The sequence below is a fragment of the Sciurus carolinensis genome, chromosome 3 (genome assembly GCF_902686445.1).
Source record: "Sciurus carolinensis chromosome 3, mSciCar1.2, whole genome shotgun sequence".
In the NCBI taxonomy this organism is placed as follows: Eukaryota; Metazoa; Chordata; class Mammalia; order Rodentia; family Sciuridae; genus Sciurus; species Sciurus carolinensis.
This window is the reverse complement of record NC_062215.1, coordinates 1340553-1356064: the sequence shown is the minus strand read 5'-3', so window position 1 is coordinate 1356064 and position 15512 is coordinate 1340553. Positions and strand designations below refer to the sequence as shown.

General features: G+C 60.7%; 2 protein-coding genes across 8 annotated transcripts in view; one reads left to right on the top strand and one right to left on the bottom strand.

Moving 5' to 3' along the window:
- The window catches only part of Fscn2 (fascin actin-bundling protein 2, retinal), a 20354-nt gene extending 13166 nt beyond the window's left edge, over positions 1–7188 (top strand). For 2 of the 5 annotated variants that reach the window (XM_047544523.1, XM_047544520.1), the window contains 4 exons: positions 2853–3009; positions 3241–3362; positions 3731–3898; positions 3997–7188. In XM_047544523.1, coding sequence (XP_047400479.1) covers positions 2853–3009; positions 3241–3362; positions 3731–3898; positions 3997–4202 — 653 coding nt within the window. In that variant the 3' untranslated portion in view covers positions 4203–7188. Of the gene's footprint in view, positions 1–2852; positions 3010–3240; positions 3363–3730; positions 3909–3996 lie in introns of all 5 variants that reach the window. The other 3 variants (XR_007107690.1, XM_047544521.1, XM_047544524.1) reach the window with 3 other exon arrangements.
- On the bottom strand, positions 4921–15512 carry Faap100 (FA core complex associated protein 100). 3 transcript variants are annotated; one of them, XM_047544518.1, is made up of 10 exons: positions 15267–15511; positions 15034–15152; positions 13456–14408; positions 12392–12542; positions 10737–11509; positions 9868–10004; positions 8729–8845; positions 6826–6912; positions 6581–6716; positions 4921–6408 (listed from the first exon to the last, which is right to left on the bottom strand). In XM_047544518.1, the coding sequence occupies exons 1-9, from the start codon at positions 15429–15431 to the stop codon at positions 6585–6587; spliced, it is 2634 nt and encodes an 877-aa protein (XP_047400474.1). In that variant the 5' UTR covers positions 15432–15511; the 3' UTR covers positions 4921–6408; positions 6581–6584. The 3 variants fall into 3 exon arrangements, with proteins under 3 accessions (XP_047400474.1, XP_047400473.1, XP_047400475.1); XM_047544517.1 differs by having other exon boundaries at positions 4922–6405; positions 15267–15510; XM_047544519.1 differs by lacking the exon at positions 4921–6408 and having other exon boundaries at positions 9858–10004; positions 15267–15512.

Here is a 15512-nt window from a genome sequence, read left to right as displayed (position 1 = left end):
TGGACCAGATGGCAGAGGTAAGCCATGCCCAGGGGGCCTATGTCTGCAATCAGAGCCCTCAGGCCAGTCAGGACAGCAGTGGTCATTAGAGGCACCTTGTGAGTACTGGTCCTGGCATGTGACCAGAGTCTCTGGTGGACAGGCAGTGATGGTCTTTCCTTCCTGCCAGTCCTGAAGTGCAGACACACCACTTTCTGGCCTTGACCAAGGTCCATATGTTTGCAGTCCTTAATTAGTAATATGAGTTAACTAGGAGAGGGGTGGAGAGAGGGCTTCCTGTGGAATCAAGGGAGGTGCTGGGCACCAAGCACTTGTGAAAGAGGCTCATGGTGCGTGACAACAGTGGTGTTGATACTGATGGCATGGTATGGGGTGGCAGTGATGTTAATGAGAGTGTGGTGGTGGAGGTGAGGGTATGGTGGAGGCAATATGGAAGGGTGGTGAATGTGGAGGTGAGGGTAGAGGGATAGTAGAGCTGGAGGTGTTGATGGTGAAAGTCTTACAGAGGAATGGTGGAGGTGGAGGTGATGGTGGAGATGGTGGTGATGGAGTTGGTGGTTTAGTGATGGTGGAGGTGGAGGTGATGGAGGTGGTGGTTTAGTGATGGTGGAGGTGGAGGTGATAGAGGTGGTGGTTTACTGATGGTGGAGGTGGAGGTGATGGAGGTGGTGGTTTAGTGATGATGGAGGTGGAGGTGATGGAGGTGGAGGTGATGGAGGTGGTGGTTTAGTGATGGTGGAGGGATGGTGGCCATATGAATCAGGTTAGTCTCGTCCCACCCTGGATCATCACCTGCCTCCCTCCCACTTTGGGAGTGGGAGGCACCTTGCAGTAAGAGTGAGGCCACCTGACCCGTCCCACAGGTGTTTCAGACAGATGTTTGGCAGCCAGTGGTGGGAGTGTGGGAGGAGAGGCCAGGGAGCGGGTGCCCGACTTCCAGGTAGTCGCTGCAGTGAGTTCTGCCCTCTCTTCGCCCTGCTGCTGTCCTGTGTCAGCTCCTGGCCAGGCAGCCCCTAACCCTGTCTCCTTGCCCCGGAGGTGTGTGAGCTCCCAGTGCGCGCTTTTCTCCTCTAATGAATTCCTTTCCCGCCTCCATCAGCCAGCCTGTCTGCCTTCCCTGCCTCACAGTGCCGGTGGGTAGCACAGCGGTCAGGTCACTGACTAGGATCGGAAAGACACTGATCATCATGTATAAATGAAGTCCAGCAGCCTCAGGGAAGGTGCAGTTCCTGGCAGGGCATCATGGTCAGCTCTGTGGTGCCACTAAGGGCCTTTGTTCTTACCTCCTCATTGAACCACTCTCCTGGGTCAGTGCTGACCTTAGACTGACACCTTTATGTTCACGAAATAGCTGCTGCATCTCCAGGCCTCACATCCAGACAGGACGAAATCCAGAGGAAAAGGGTCACTGGCTCTTCATATGCTTTCTTAGGAGTAAGAAAATTTCTCCCCTGAATCCTAGCAGATACCTCATTCACACTCATTAGTCAGAACTGAACACTGCCCAGCCCAACGGACCCCTCCAGAGTAGGGTAAGACAGCACTGCCCAGACCAATTTGAACTCTATGTCCTTCCCACTGTGAAGTTGGCTTCCTCAGCAGGCAGCTGTGAGCCCAGGAAGGTGCTGGACAGCATCTGCCTGAGAAGGGGTGTGGGGTGAGGTGGACACATCGCATTCCTGGCCAGGGAGACAGTAGCAATGGCCACTTGGCATGCCCAGCCAGTCCTCCCTCAGTCCCTGCAGGGAGGCCAGCTGCCACCATCTCCCACAGTGGCCCTCGACACTCAGTGGATCTTGTCCTCTGCCCAGCAAGCCCAAGCATGTGTGGGCAAGGGCCATGGTCTAACTCACGGCCAGTCATGGGCCAGGAACAGCTCAGGGCCAGAGGAGCTACCCGTTCAGTTCAGTGTTGGTTGCTGGGATGATGGAGCTGGTGTTGGTGGGTGGACAGTGGCAAAGATGCTGGACCCCTTCCAACTGCTTCTCTGCATCAGAGTGGTGACCCCCCAGTGAGAGGGGGAGACCCTGACCTAGGGGCCACCTTTGCGCACCAGTGAAGGGAAGAGATCCCAGGCTGTCCCCTAGGGGTTGCTGCCTGATGCCCTTCTTCCCATGGGCAGGACTGGGTAGGTTTAGTGGCCCCCTCAGACCCTTGTAGGGCTCTGTCTGCCACTACCTCCCATTCCCTAGCTGGCCACACTGGAACTCCTGGGCCTCATAGGGTCTGCAACCTGTCACACCGAGTGCCCAGTAACCATGGAAACAGGGATATAGTTTTCAGGAGGGACCTGGAGATGCCATGAATGGGAAGATCCTGGGGAGGCTCCAGGGCCTGCCTGCTGTTCCTAGTCCCAGGCATAAGTGCCCACTCCCACCCTCTTCTGAGAACCCCAGGCACAGCCTCAGGCAACTCCGACCTCCCCTAGGGCTTCTGGGAGAACAAGCATATATGCATCTGGGGTCCTATCTGTCCCTGGACCCTGGCCGTGACCTGGGTCCACAGATAGGGTAGGGCAAAGACCCTGCTATGCTCACCTGGCAGCTTAGGGGTGAGTTATAAATAGAAGCTGGTGTAAGTCCTGGGTCAAGAGAGCAGGAGCAAGCAGATTACCCACTGATTAGCAGGAGTGGGAGATTTGCCAGCACGGAAGGATCTCTCTTCCATGGAAGAGCGAGGGGCCCTGAACCGGGTCCCCCTGGACCTCATGGTCCTGGTAGGTGCTTTCCAAATCTTCCCAAATCCAGAGGTTCTAGATGAGACTGTCTGGCTTTGGGGATGCCCCAAAGCATGCCTCTTTAACCCCGTCCCCCCAGGAGAGTTGTGAGGGCTTCCCCATCTCCTCCCTCTAGGGGTCAACGTCTCAGCCAATCAGGATGAAGAGCTAGACCACGAGACCTTCTTGATGCAAATTGACCAGGACACAAAGAAGTGCACCTTCTATTCCAGCACTGGAGGCTACTGGACCTTGGTCACCCATGGGGGCATTCAGGCCACATCCGCACAAGTGTGAGTGCCCCACGTCCTGGCCCCCACCACCAACAATGCGTCCATGGGCCCCTCACCACTTGCACACCACCATGCCTGCCATCGCTGCCTCGACTGCGACCCAGTCAGGGAGGAACGCCTGCTGGGTGGGGCAGCTCCTAAAGGTGGTGGGTGTGTCAGTGGAGGGCCTGGAACCTGGTGGGGAAGGGGAGGTGGACCCTGCACCCCCATATCTTGCCCTGTTCCCTTCAGTTCTGCCAGTACCATGTTTGAGATGGAGTGGCGTGGCCGGCGGGTGGCACTCAAAGCCAGCAATGGACGCTATGTGTGCATGAAGAAGAATGGGCAGTTGGCAGCCACCAGTGACTTTGTGGGTGAGCATTCCCGCTGCTGGGCGTGGGGGCAGGCTCTCCACCCAGCACCAGTGCCTGCACTCAGGCCCTTCTCCCCCTCCCAAGAAACGCTGCTGCTGGGCAAGGCACCTAGTCTAGATGCCCACCGGGGGACAGCTAGCTCCCAGAGCCTCCTGTGTTCTTCATTCCACCTCTGGGCACCCGGGAGCCTCTTCCACTCTTGCACGTGTGGAGACTCCTGGGCTCCACTTTGGCAGGCACCCTGCCAAGTCTGCACACCAGGCAAGGGCAGATCCGGGCAGGTTCAGGACTGTGCTCCCAGGGCGCTGTGGAGCCGCCTGCACAGCAAAGAGGGTGGGAGGGCGGCTCCACAGCGCCCTCTCCTGCAGGCGAGGACGAGGAGTTCATCCTCAAGCTCATCAACCGGCCCATCCTGGTGCTGCGTGGCCTGGACGGCTTTGTCTGCCACCGCCGAGGCTCCAACCAGTTGGACACTAACCGCTCGGTCTACGACGTCTTCCACCTGAGCTTCTGCGACGGCGCCTATCAGATCCGAGGTGCGCAGGAGTGAGTGGGGGACACCGGGGTCGTGGGCGCACAGGAGTGGGGGGCGCGCGGCGGGTGGCCCACGCCGACGCCCCGGTCCCCGCCTCAGGCCGCGGCGGCGGGTTCTGGTACACCGGCAGCCACGGCAGCGTGTGCAGCGACGGTGAGAGCGCCGAGGACTTTCTCTTCGAGTTCCGCGAGCGCGGCCGCCTGGCCATTCGTGCGCGCAGCGGCAAGTATCTGCGTGGCGGCGCCTCGGGGCTGCTACGCGCAGACGCAGACGTGCCCACGGGGGTCGCGCTTTGGGAGTACTGAGGACCAGCCGCGAGCGTGCATTAAACCGCGTCTGACAACTGCTGTGAGCTCTGGGTGCCCCCTGGGTTCAGAACGGTTGTCTCGCAGGATGGCTGGGCTACGTTGCTGAGCACTGGGCACTTTTGTCCCTGGGAAGACCCTGGCCCGCTGCAGCCCCTCCCTGCATCCTCTGTCCAGGGACTCCTTCCTGCAGTGGGCCACTCACCCTTCCTTCCATAGCTGGGAGTCCAGAGAGAACCCCCCATTCTGGACAGTCACCACCCTGGTCCTCCTCTGGTTCCCTCACCTGCCTTGGGTGCTGTCATGTCTTGGCACACAGACCCTCCTTCAGGAGAGACACCCCAAACCCCTGCCGCTGACCTGGGCAGTCCCCACCCTTCCCTGGGGCCTGGAATGTCCTCCAAGGCAGGTGATGCCCAATGAGGGATACGAATCTGGGCTGAGGGTCCCCTAGGGCTGGGATCTGCCCACTGCCTGGAACAAGAGTCTGCCCTTGGCTTCTCCAGAGGGGTTATCCCTGGGGTGAGTGCTGGGCAGGTCAGTTAACCCTTGGAGGGCCAGACATGGGGAACCTGAGTGGGCCAGGAGGGGCAGGTAGACCCAGCGTGTCCCATGGCCTGACCCCATGGTCAGTCAGGCTGGAACCAGGTGGCTTTTGTCCCACTGTCCTTCCCAGGTAACTGAACAGTACTGATGCCTCAGAGAACTTATCTTTAAGAATGCCCTCCAGGGCATCGGGGCTGGGAGGGGCTTCAGCCTGCACAGTGCACAGGCATTGCACTGGCTCCACAGGATGGCAGACCAGTGCCCCTGGCCAGGTCTCATTCTGGGTCTGTGTGTCATGTCCAGCTAAGGCCTGACAGCATCACTGCTCTAAGACAGCGGCCTCTTGGAACATCTGCTCTGGCTCCTGAGACTGGCTGGTGCCTGCTGGGGAAAGGGGAGCCCTGCAGGCAGCCCAGACCCCACCATCTCTGGGATCCCCACAGCCTACGATGGCAAGGGAGGCACTGGGAGGTGTCAAGTATGACAGGCAGAAGCCAGCACAGCCTAGGACATGTCACCTTCTCCAGGGCAGATGGACGCAGGCCTTGCATATCCTGGGGGCTGGACTGGCCTCTTCATCCTTGCAAGACACAGACAAGAGCACTGGACAAAAGCTGGAGCCAGAGGCTTCCACCTGTCCTGTTGGGACAGCTGCGATGAGGTCCTGGGCATGCCAGGCCAGGCCAGAGCTCCTTCGAAGGCCAGCCCTTCCCCAGCCCTGGAGCAAGTGGCTCTCCCTGCAAATGCCTGGCCTTGTTACCAGGGCCATGTCTGGTGGAAACGGGGGCTCTCACAAAGGCAGACCCGCTCCACCCTCAGCCTCCCTCCCTGCAGAGCCCTCTTGGCCCTCCAGAGATACCACAGGGCAGACCCTCAGCAAGAGCAGCCCTGGTTGAGGGTAACTGGGTGCTGCAAAAGATGCCCTTCCGCAGGGAGTCCCAGTCGAGGGGCCTCCTGCTGGCCCCAGGGCCATGGAGAGAGCAGCTCTGGCAGGGGTCCAGCAGAGCAGGGTGGGTGCTTCTTGGAGGGTGCCGAGAGGTAAAAACCAGCCAAGGCCCAAGCTCAACATAAATGGTCACTTGTCAGCAAAGCACCTCACAGCACCTGCTGTGCCCATCGCCAACAGTGCTCACAACAGGAGTGGGCACGCTCCACAGAAGTCCAGACACACAGCCACCCTGATAGCAAAAACAGCACCAGCAGCTGGGCACTGCCCGGCTGAAGGAAGAGGCTGGGGGCTGGGCTGCTGGGCTGCCCAGGTTTGCAGTCCCTGGCCCCGGGTGACCCTAGAGCAGCACAGTGCCGGGTGCGGCTCAGGCACGGCACCTCGCTGTGAGCACCCTGGCATGCGCCACCCTGCTAGCCCTTCATCAGTGAGGCAAGAAGCCACTGGCACCTGTAGGAGCCCCACGTCTCTGTGCTTTGGTTGCAGGGTACCCTCCCACCTGGTGGCACCAGAGGGGCAGCTGGTGCTCCTAGGGTGTGGGGGGAACAGCAGCAAGTCATGAACCCACCCCAAGTCCCAAGCCCAGAAGCTCCTGTCCCTCCACGGACTGCCTGCTCCTGCTGGGGCTTCAGAACTTCAGGGGATGAGATGCTGCCAGGCGAGCTTCAAGGCCTGGGCAGAGTGCCTAGCAGTGTGGCAGGGTGCAGCCAGCTGCTGGGGAAGGGAAAGCGTGGGCGTTGGTGGAGTCCAAGTGCAGACACCCCGGACTGCTTCCCACCCACTTCCTGGTGCCACATGCAGGGGCGGGGACAGTCCAGGTCTTTCTCCGAATAACCAGCAAGGGTCCACGGGTTGCTGGAGAGGGCTAGAGGAGGCCTGGACTCACCTGCTCACAGCAGGACGAGGCTGGGGCTGCGCAGCTGCTTGTACACCTGCAGGAGCCTCTGCGCTGTGGCGCAGGAGCTGGCTTCATCTTCTGTGCACAGCCGGTCACGCAGGGCCTGCACCTCCCGCAGCAGTACCTACGTGGGCAGCACAGCTGGGTAGCTCTCAGCATCCGTCTGCACAGGGGCCTGCCAGGGACACTCCTCCCTGCCCAGGCTGGCAGGACAGCCTCCCACAGGTGCTCACCTCATGGTTGGCATGGATCTGGCGAAGATACTGCATGCGGAGGTCCGGTGGGCTGGAGTTCTGGGCAGCCTGCTCCCTGACCATTGCCTAGAGGAGACAGTGGGGGCTGAGGGATGTGGAGGGTGCTGCCCACTGTCTGTCCTAAAGGTGTCTGCACTAGCAGGCCCTCATGCCCATCGGGCAGGGTGAGGCCTCCCCACCTGCCCGCAGCCGGCTCTCCAGCTCATCCCCCCTGCTCTGCCCTGTGCAGGACCGGCCCCGACCCCCACTGTTTGGTGTGACCGTCTTCTCAGAGCCGCAGCGGCATGTGAACCCCACCCGATAACCAGTTATTGACAATAAATTTCTATTTGGTCCTTCTCCTCCACTCATCCCTAAGGAGCTTTCCTGTGCTCAGATCCAAAGTCCCCTCTGCCCACTGTCCTTGGCTCACTGGCTGTAGAAGCTGCACCTCGGGCAGGCCCCACTCGGCCATCTGCCATGCACTCAGCAGGCTGAGGGTGCTGGCAGCCAACTCCCGATTTCTGAAGGCAGCCTGGTGTGCCACGTGCCTGAGTGACCAAGACAGCGAGGCCCCTGCTGCCCTTTCCAGAGGTGAGGGGGGCCCGAGGTAAGGTCTCCACCTGAGAACACCCCAGGCGGTGCTGGCCTGCAGTGGGAGTCGTCCCCCTGGTCAGGGTTCTGAGAGCTCTGGCCAGTGGATGTGGGGGTTGGTGTGTTGCCACAGCAACACTGAGCCCCATCCGGGGAGAGTGCACTCTCCCTGTCCAGGCTGGTTGTGTTCTCCAGATGTACACGTGGAAGTCCTAACCCCAGCACTTCTGAATGCCATGGTTTTGAAATGGAGCTCTTTCAGATGACCAAGACAAAACCCTTAGGGTGGCTCTAACCTCACATGACTGTGTCCTTATAAGGGGAAATTAGGACATGGCTGACAATGTTCTTGGGGACAGGGTGGACCGTGGGAAGCGCCTCCTCTGATGGGTGGCAGCACTACCCTAGAGGCTACCCTTCCTGTTCACGGTGTCAGGACCAGACTCCTGCACTGCAGCAGAAGCCACCCCATGCACCAGGGGCCTGCTGCATGGGGTGAGCTCAGGGTCATGGCACGGCACTGACCACTGGAGTCACATGCTGAGATCACCAGGTGATCTTTCTGAGCTCTGATGGCAGCTAACACCTCCTGCCTGGCTCACGGTGCATCTTGGCACACTGTGGATCCCAGCTGCCATAAGGTAGCAGGTCCTGTTCTCAGGGAATGTGCTGCTTAGGGATAGGCAGGGGTGACAGGTTCCTGAGAGCCCACAGTGGGCCAGAGCTGAGAGCCTGCTTAGGACTGGCTTACTAAGGCTACTGCAGACTCAGCAGCAAGGACCAAGCTGCACAGCCAAGACAGGTGGAGAGGGGTCAAAAGGCTCTGGACTGAGCCGCCCTGCTCTGGGCACCAGTTAGACTCAGTGGGAATATGGGAGTTTCTCAGAACTGGAGGCCACTGGCCGAAGCAGCCTCGGCACAGCACCAGCACATGTTTCTGCCCAGCAAACTGCTACTTGGCATGGGCAGACACCGTGTCTGGGACCCATGCCCATGGTGTGCCTGTCCACACAGTCTCTGCTTGAGCAGGGGAAAGAGGAAGCCTCAGGATGTCCTGGAAGCCATGTGTGGTGCAGGCAGGCCTTGGATTCGGGGTGACACAGGGCTGATGGCACAACTGGGTGGTCGTCTGCTGAGTGCTCGCCCACACGCCTCCCAGGTGCCTACATGTGCATAGCACTGCACCTGCCAGCAGAGGCAGTGGTGGTCACAGACCACGTGGCCTGCGGCCGCACGGCACCATGCAAAGACCTCAGCAAGTCTCCACCACCCGCCCACAGCCCTCACCAGCCCACACCAACCACTATACCTGCATGCGCCCAACAATGGCATGATGTGCCCTGCACATGTCTGCCAAAGAGGAGCTCTCCACTTGGATCTCCACGGCCTGGATGGGCCCCGCTGGGCACAAGTCCGTCACAGCCACCTGCAACACAGAGAGGCCTCAATGCCAGCCCCTGCGCTGCCCTGGAGGGCTCAGGCCACACAGAGCCTCCCAAGGTGCCAGCATGTGAGGCCCTGGGTGGCCCCAACTCCCTGCCTGAGTGCCCCTCTACACCCTGAAGATGGGCAGGGCTACAGTCAGAAAGGCCCTGGCCTAGGAACAGTCAAGTACTGATGGCAAAAAACCTGCCTGTCTGGGCACAGATACATCCAGAAAGACCCTCAGGACCCAGACCTGTGGAAACCACCTCACTGGGGAGCTATGACCAGGCCCTGTACATCTGGGCCATGTTCATGCTCTTGAAAGCCCACTGTAGGCCACTCCCCACCCACACTGGGTGCCACAACCCATCTCTGACAGCAGGGCCAGGGGTGGAGCCTGTAGGACGGCCAAGTGCCCTCCCAGAAGCTCTGCCTGTGCCAAGCTGGACAGCCAGGAGCTGGTACCCCAGACATGGACATGAGGTAACACCTGGAGACTGGGTCACTGTAGGCTCCTCCACAGGACAGAGCTATTGCCTGACCCCAGGCTCAAGTTGCAGGGATGCTCTGACCCAAATGCTGGTCCACCCTTGGCCTGAAGGGGCCATACAGTGGGCAGCAAAGAGATAGCATCTGGGAGACACAGCTCGGTTCTAAGGGCCCTGAACTACTCAGCAACAGTGGCAAGTGGTGCCTGAGGGTCTGTTGTAGGTGACTCTGGCAGGCAGGGGAGGAGGGCAGGAGAGGGAAGGGCAGGGTGTCCACTGGTGGTCTAAGGGCTCAGCTTCTCAAAGCCCTGTGGGCCCCTGCCTGCTACAACTCCAGCAATGTACCGGAAAGGGGACCTGGTAGTTGAGTTAGTGGGATTGGTCCTCAGAGGGACCTGGGCTGACCCTTGTCTGGGTGACCCAGGAGGCTGGTTCCTCTTGAACTTCCTAGTGCTGCTGGTCCAGGGACCCCCTTCTGAGAGTCCCTGGCAGACAGGCCAAATCCCCATGGACAGGTGAACTGACCCCTGCTTGCCTCACGGATGATGAGGTGGATGTCAGTGCCACTAGGGGCCACTCCCTGGATGGAAGAGAGTGCCTGGGCCTTCACGGTGTCCACAGCAGCATTCTCAGCAAGCAGCCACTGCAACGTGGCACTGCACAGGGGGACACCTGGAGGAGAGAGGCCCGGTAGGGAGCTCAGGCGGGTCCTGCTAGCCAACACCGGGTGGCTTCCTGCAGTTTACCCTTCTCAGTGCCATCTGAGTGTCCCACCATCCTGCAACTCACCCAAGCAGGGGGCCAGGGCAGCTAACCGAGAAGCAGCTTTCCAAGGGGGAGGCAAGGAAACTGCAGTTAACTGAAGTCAGAACCTCACTCTGGAGGAAGCCCTGCCAATGCTCAGCCATGTAGCCCTGAGAGCTAGCAGCTCTGCTGCAGCAGACAGAAGCTCCCCGCAGGGATGCCTGCGGCGGGGTGGCTGCTGCTCCCCGCCCTGTGCAAGACAGCCCCAGAAGCCATCAGACGCGCGCCAGCAGCAGAACAGAAGCAGTGACACAGGGCACACGCTGACAGAAGACCCAGCATCAGACACCGTGAAGGTCCACAGCCAGCAGAACGCAAGGCAGAGAAAGCAAACGAGAGCTCAGACAGTCCTGCCAAGCTGTGCCATGGGCTTTGGGGCTGGGCTGGCTGGTTCCCTGGGTGCTCGCCATGCAAAATCTCCCTGGTGACACCTCTGCCTCTCTGTCCAGGTCATGCTTCCACACATGGTGTTCAAGAAGCACAACGTAACAGGACAGGACTGCTGCAGGGTGCAGCAGAGCTTGGAGGGACAGGGAGGGACAAACATAGCCAGGGCCTCTAGGCCCTGAGGCCAAAGCGCAGCCAGTGAGTGCCACCAACCTGAGCGAGCATCCTCCAGGGCCGTCCTGAGCAGCTCAGCTGACACCTGGACAGAGGCCACAGGTGGGGGCAAGTACTTGGCCCGCAGGGAGGCAAGGCCAGCCGGTTCGCGGCTGGGTACACGGCAGGTTTCCAGGAAGGTGTCCACAGGGTCACAGGCCGGACTGAGCAGGCAGGGCGCCTGCGCATGGGGAGAGGCCAGGCCAGGAAAGCGCAGGCACTGCAGCATGTCTACCGTGTGCCTGCTCAGAGGCAGGCAGATGCCCTCCTGCTCGGGAAGGAGGTCAAGGGCATGCTCCTCCAGAAAGGGGTCCTCCAGGGGGTCTGAGGGGGCCAAGGCCCCGCCCACCACCTCCCTGAGGCTGTAGAAGAGCGCGCAGGACACAGTCACAGGCAGGTCAAGCACACCGCTCTCAGTAGGGCCCAGGGGCAGCGTCACCTCCCGCTGACTGCCAGGGCCAAGCCTGTCTACAGGGATGGTGTAGCTGACAGCTGAGCCAGCTGCGTCCAAGTCTAGGGCAGAGGAACTGGTCAGCACCTGAATACACAAGGTCCAGCCCCGGTCCAGGCTGAAGTCACCGCTGTTCTCCAGCAGGCAGGTGGCTGTCAGCACATCCTGCAGGGGCAGGCGGCTCCAGGAGGTGGTGGTGGTACAGGAGATAGGCCGGGGGCCCTGCCGGCTGGACAGCAGGGCGCAGCTCAGATTCATGGCCTCATTGAGGCTCGTCAGGGCCTTGTTCCGTTGATCGACTGCCTTCTTCAGAAAGGACACTCTACAAAGGGCAGATATGGTACCCAGGGAAGGGAGGAGACCACAGCAGAGGGAGCCACATCCCTGGACTTCAGGCGGGGAGAGGACCCAGAACCTGCTTCCACAAGCTGGCAGGGTAAGGGTGTGGGCCAAGTCTAAGGAGCAAGCTGTCCTAGTGAGCATCTCTCTCCTCATCCCACCCACATTGAAAGCCCTTGGAAGCTGCCAACTTCTCCTCTTCGCCACTGGACGCAGGGCATATGATGGAGCTGGTAAGGTGGCAAGTGCTCTGTGGGGCTGGGCCAGCCCCCCAGTTCAAAGAGGAAAGTTTCCCACCCACTCAGCGACTCAGAGTCATGGCTGCAATGGGGTTTGCCCAGCCTGTCCTCAGCTGCCCTAGATGTTCCTAGTCAGTCTGTCTCCTTTCCGGTGCTCCAAACCACAGTGACAGGGGGAGGGGGATGCAGGGCACAGGAACCTGGAGCCTACAGGACATCTCTAGGACCAGAGGAGCCAGGTGAAGACCAGAGGAGCCTTATAGACCCTGGAGTGTGCCCTCGCCACATCCCCTGAGCTGGCAGTAATGGTGGCTTTTTGCTGAGAGCAGGAAGGCAGAGCCCTCTGAGAAGGGGAGTCCATAGGGGTGGAGGGCTGAGGAAGTGGCATGACGTCTCCTGTGCCCCCTAGTGGGGAAAGGGAGTGGGGCATGACCTGAGAAGAAAGGGTCTGGCTCGTCTCCCAGAAGTCTCCTGTGAACCTCTAGGGCTCTCTTCTGGGACCCACAGGCAGAGTAATGGCCCACACAGACCACAGCCAGTCAAGGACATTCCCAGTTCAGGACAGCCCCCGAGGATGCAGCCTCTCAGGAGCAACGCCAGCTCACTGGGCCCGAGATCCTGCTCACCTCTCAGAGACATCACCAATGCCAGAGAGCAGCTCCTTGATCTTCCGGTCCGCGCTTGCTGCGGTCATTCTGGTGGGGCCAGGAGTCTTGCAGCTCAGGCTGCAGGTCATCAGGCGCCCTTTGGCAGACAGAGCTAGGAGCAAGGTCTCACCTGACAAAGGACACGGGTAGGGCTGCTCAGCAGTTGGGCAGCTGCAATGACAATCAGCAGTGTTTGTGCCAGGTGCCAAGATAAGCATTGGCAGAGCACCAAGGCAGTGTCCAAAGTAGGAAAAGAAGGTCCTCGTGGTGACCTGGGAGATGCTGCCTGTTGGTCTTTGACACATTTTGAAAGGCCTCCCTGAGATGGGCCATCAGCCCAACACAGAAGGGACACCATGGTGTCATTAGGTCCCATTGGACATGGATAGGAAATAAGGGGCTAAAGAAGGACACTGTGTGCCACCATATTTTCTGGGCACAGTCTGACCTTTAACAGGCCACAAAGAGCAAGACTGCTCCAAACTTTTATAAATGCCCCATGGGGGCCAGGTCCCCACTCACCCTCCATCCTCATGGGGCTTCTAGACAACCAGAGACCATCACAGGAGACAAAGGCTGCCTCTGCTGAAGTCAGACTGGCCCTGCCCCAACACTGGGCATGCACAGCTAAAACACTTCCTGGCTCAAGAGCTCTGCCTTCAGTCAAGCGGCCCACAAGCACATGGAGGCTTGAGTAGCGTGTCCCTGCCCTCGGAAGATGCGTGCAGGCATGCCCTGATCTAAGACCTGATGCGGGAAGTGCTCTTGCACTGGCCACTGGGGGCCACATGCTCTGAGTGGCCACTCCAGTGAGGGATGGAAACCCACCCAGGCAGAGCAATGGCCTGCTCAAGTCCAGGAAGGACACACACAGCCACTCCTTGGCTCTATGACGGCAGGCTGTGGCTGATGAGGAAAAGCCTGTGCCTGCCAGTTTAGGAGCTGGAAGAAGCCAGGGAAGAGGACAGGCAAACCCACAGGGAGAGTGCCAAGAGGGAGCCCCTGACAGCTTCGGCTCTCCACATGTAAACAGCCACTCGTACCTGCAGGCGCCCTGGGTGACACAGACACAGTGAGGACGCTGCAGATGCTCAAGCTCGCTGGGCACAGTGTGGGCGGCAGGCCTCCAGGGGCTCTGTTGGGCTGCTGAGGGTCCAAGGGGATGCTTCCCTGAGCCAGATCCACCACGCAGAGGTCCAAGGGGGTGCTGTGATATATGCGGCCGCCACGACCACAGGCAGCACAGAGTACAGGTCCTGGGAGGCAGTACTCTTGAAGCTCCGGCACCAGATTCCCTGACTCGTCCCAGCTGGCCTTGATGGCCAGCGTCCGGCCATCATGACCAAGGGCTACTAGGCAGTCAGAGTGGACCTCCTCACTGGGCAGCTCACTCTCCACAGCCTCCTCAGTCTGTGGCTCTGTCTTCAAGGCCCCAATGAAGATGACAGGTTCCTCCAGGTGATGGAGGATCCTGACAAGGGCCTTCGGGTTACCAGGGGCTGACTTGGAGGTGACCAAGGCCCTCAAGACCACACAGCAGAGCTGGCCATCAGGAAGACCACAGAGGATCACAGGTGACTCCAAGAGGGTGGCATCAGCTCCAAAGAGTAGCCCAAAGAGGGCCTCCTCTAGTGTGAAGGCCCCGCAACCCTGAGGGTGACCATGTGGTGCTCTGGAGCCTGGCAGTGACACACAGCACAGCACTGGCAGGAAGCAGGGGGCTGTGGGCTTCCCTGGGATCCCAGCTTGGGGCGTGTAGGTGGACAACTCCACCTCACCGACCTGGCCTGGCTGGGGGTCTTCCCCTAAACGGGGGCGCTCAAACAGCTGCAGCTTCCACTGGGTAGGGCCCTGAGCCAGGGTAACAAGCAGGTCATCCAGCACAGTGAACGCACAGAGAGTGGCATCCGGGAGGACGCAGGCATCCGGGTCCACAGGGATCACAGGGTAAGGGAGTTCACCGTCTTCACTGTCCTTGTTGGCCTGGCTCACAGACCTTCCGAGAACAACGGAACTAGTCAGGATGGGGTAGGGCAGACTGTTCACCAAACCTGCCTGGGAAGGGCTGGGCAGGGGTCTTTACCAGGAGTGCTGAAGGGCCTCCACAGTGACTGTCAGCCTCTTAACAGGCCATTGGCCACACAACCTCCCAACTCCCACAGGCTGCTCAGGACACGTTTGACAGAGTTCAGGTCTAGACACAGGGCTCGGATAGAACCACCTCTCAGAGCGGGTCTGCGGGCTCCAGGCCAGGCCGTGAGCTGCGCGCTGCTTCACATCACCCGGCAGCCGCCAGACCTAGAGCAGGCCTGCTACCTGGCTGCAGACTTCGCTCCTGAACCCCGCTAGCTACGGACTCCCTGCGAGCAGGGGGCTCTTGGAGAACGCGGCAGCACGGTGCTGGGTGTGAGGGGCTCCAAGTGTGGCAAGGACCGGGGCGAGGCTTCAGGGCCACGCACAGCCCTCTGTCCCCAGTGTAGTGATGGTGGACTGTCTCTCTGAACCAATCCAGGCGCAAAGTGCGTGCAGATCACAGAGGGATGCGTGAACAAGTCGACGCCGTGCAGGCCACACCGGCCCCACCGTGGACAGGGACGCGCAGGGCCACGCCCACCCCTCACCTGCTGGGGGTGTCCAGCGACAGGCAGTAGATGCCCCTCCGGGCGCACAGGACGTAGAGCGCCCTGTGAGGGGCCAGCAGTTGCAGGTGCCACACCTGGCCCGGGAACCGGTACACCGCCTGGACGCCGGGGGAGTGCGGTCAGGCCAGGCGCACGTGCGGCCCGGGTCTCGCTGCTGAGCCGACCCGACCCCCGCCCGCCGCCCGCCCGCTCGCCCGCGGCCCGGCGCTCACGGTCAGCAGCCCGCCCTCCTGGTCGTACACGTAGACGAACTCGCTCCCGGTGGATAGGAAGACCTCCGCCTCGTGGCACAGCACGCGGGGCTTTCCCGCCTCCAGGCCACCAAGCGGGCAGCTGAAGCCCGCCAGGTAGTGGACGCGCGGCGCATCGCCAGCCATTGTGCGGGCGGGCGGCCGGCCACCGCGGAGCCCGGCGGGGGCGGTGCCGCCTGGGGGCGCTTTACGGCCGCCCACGGCAAG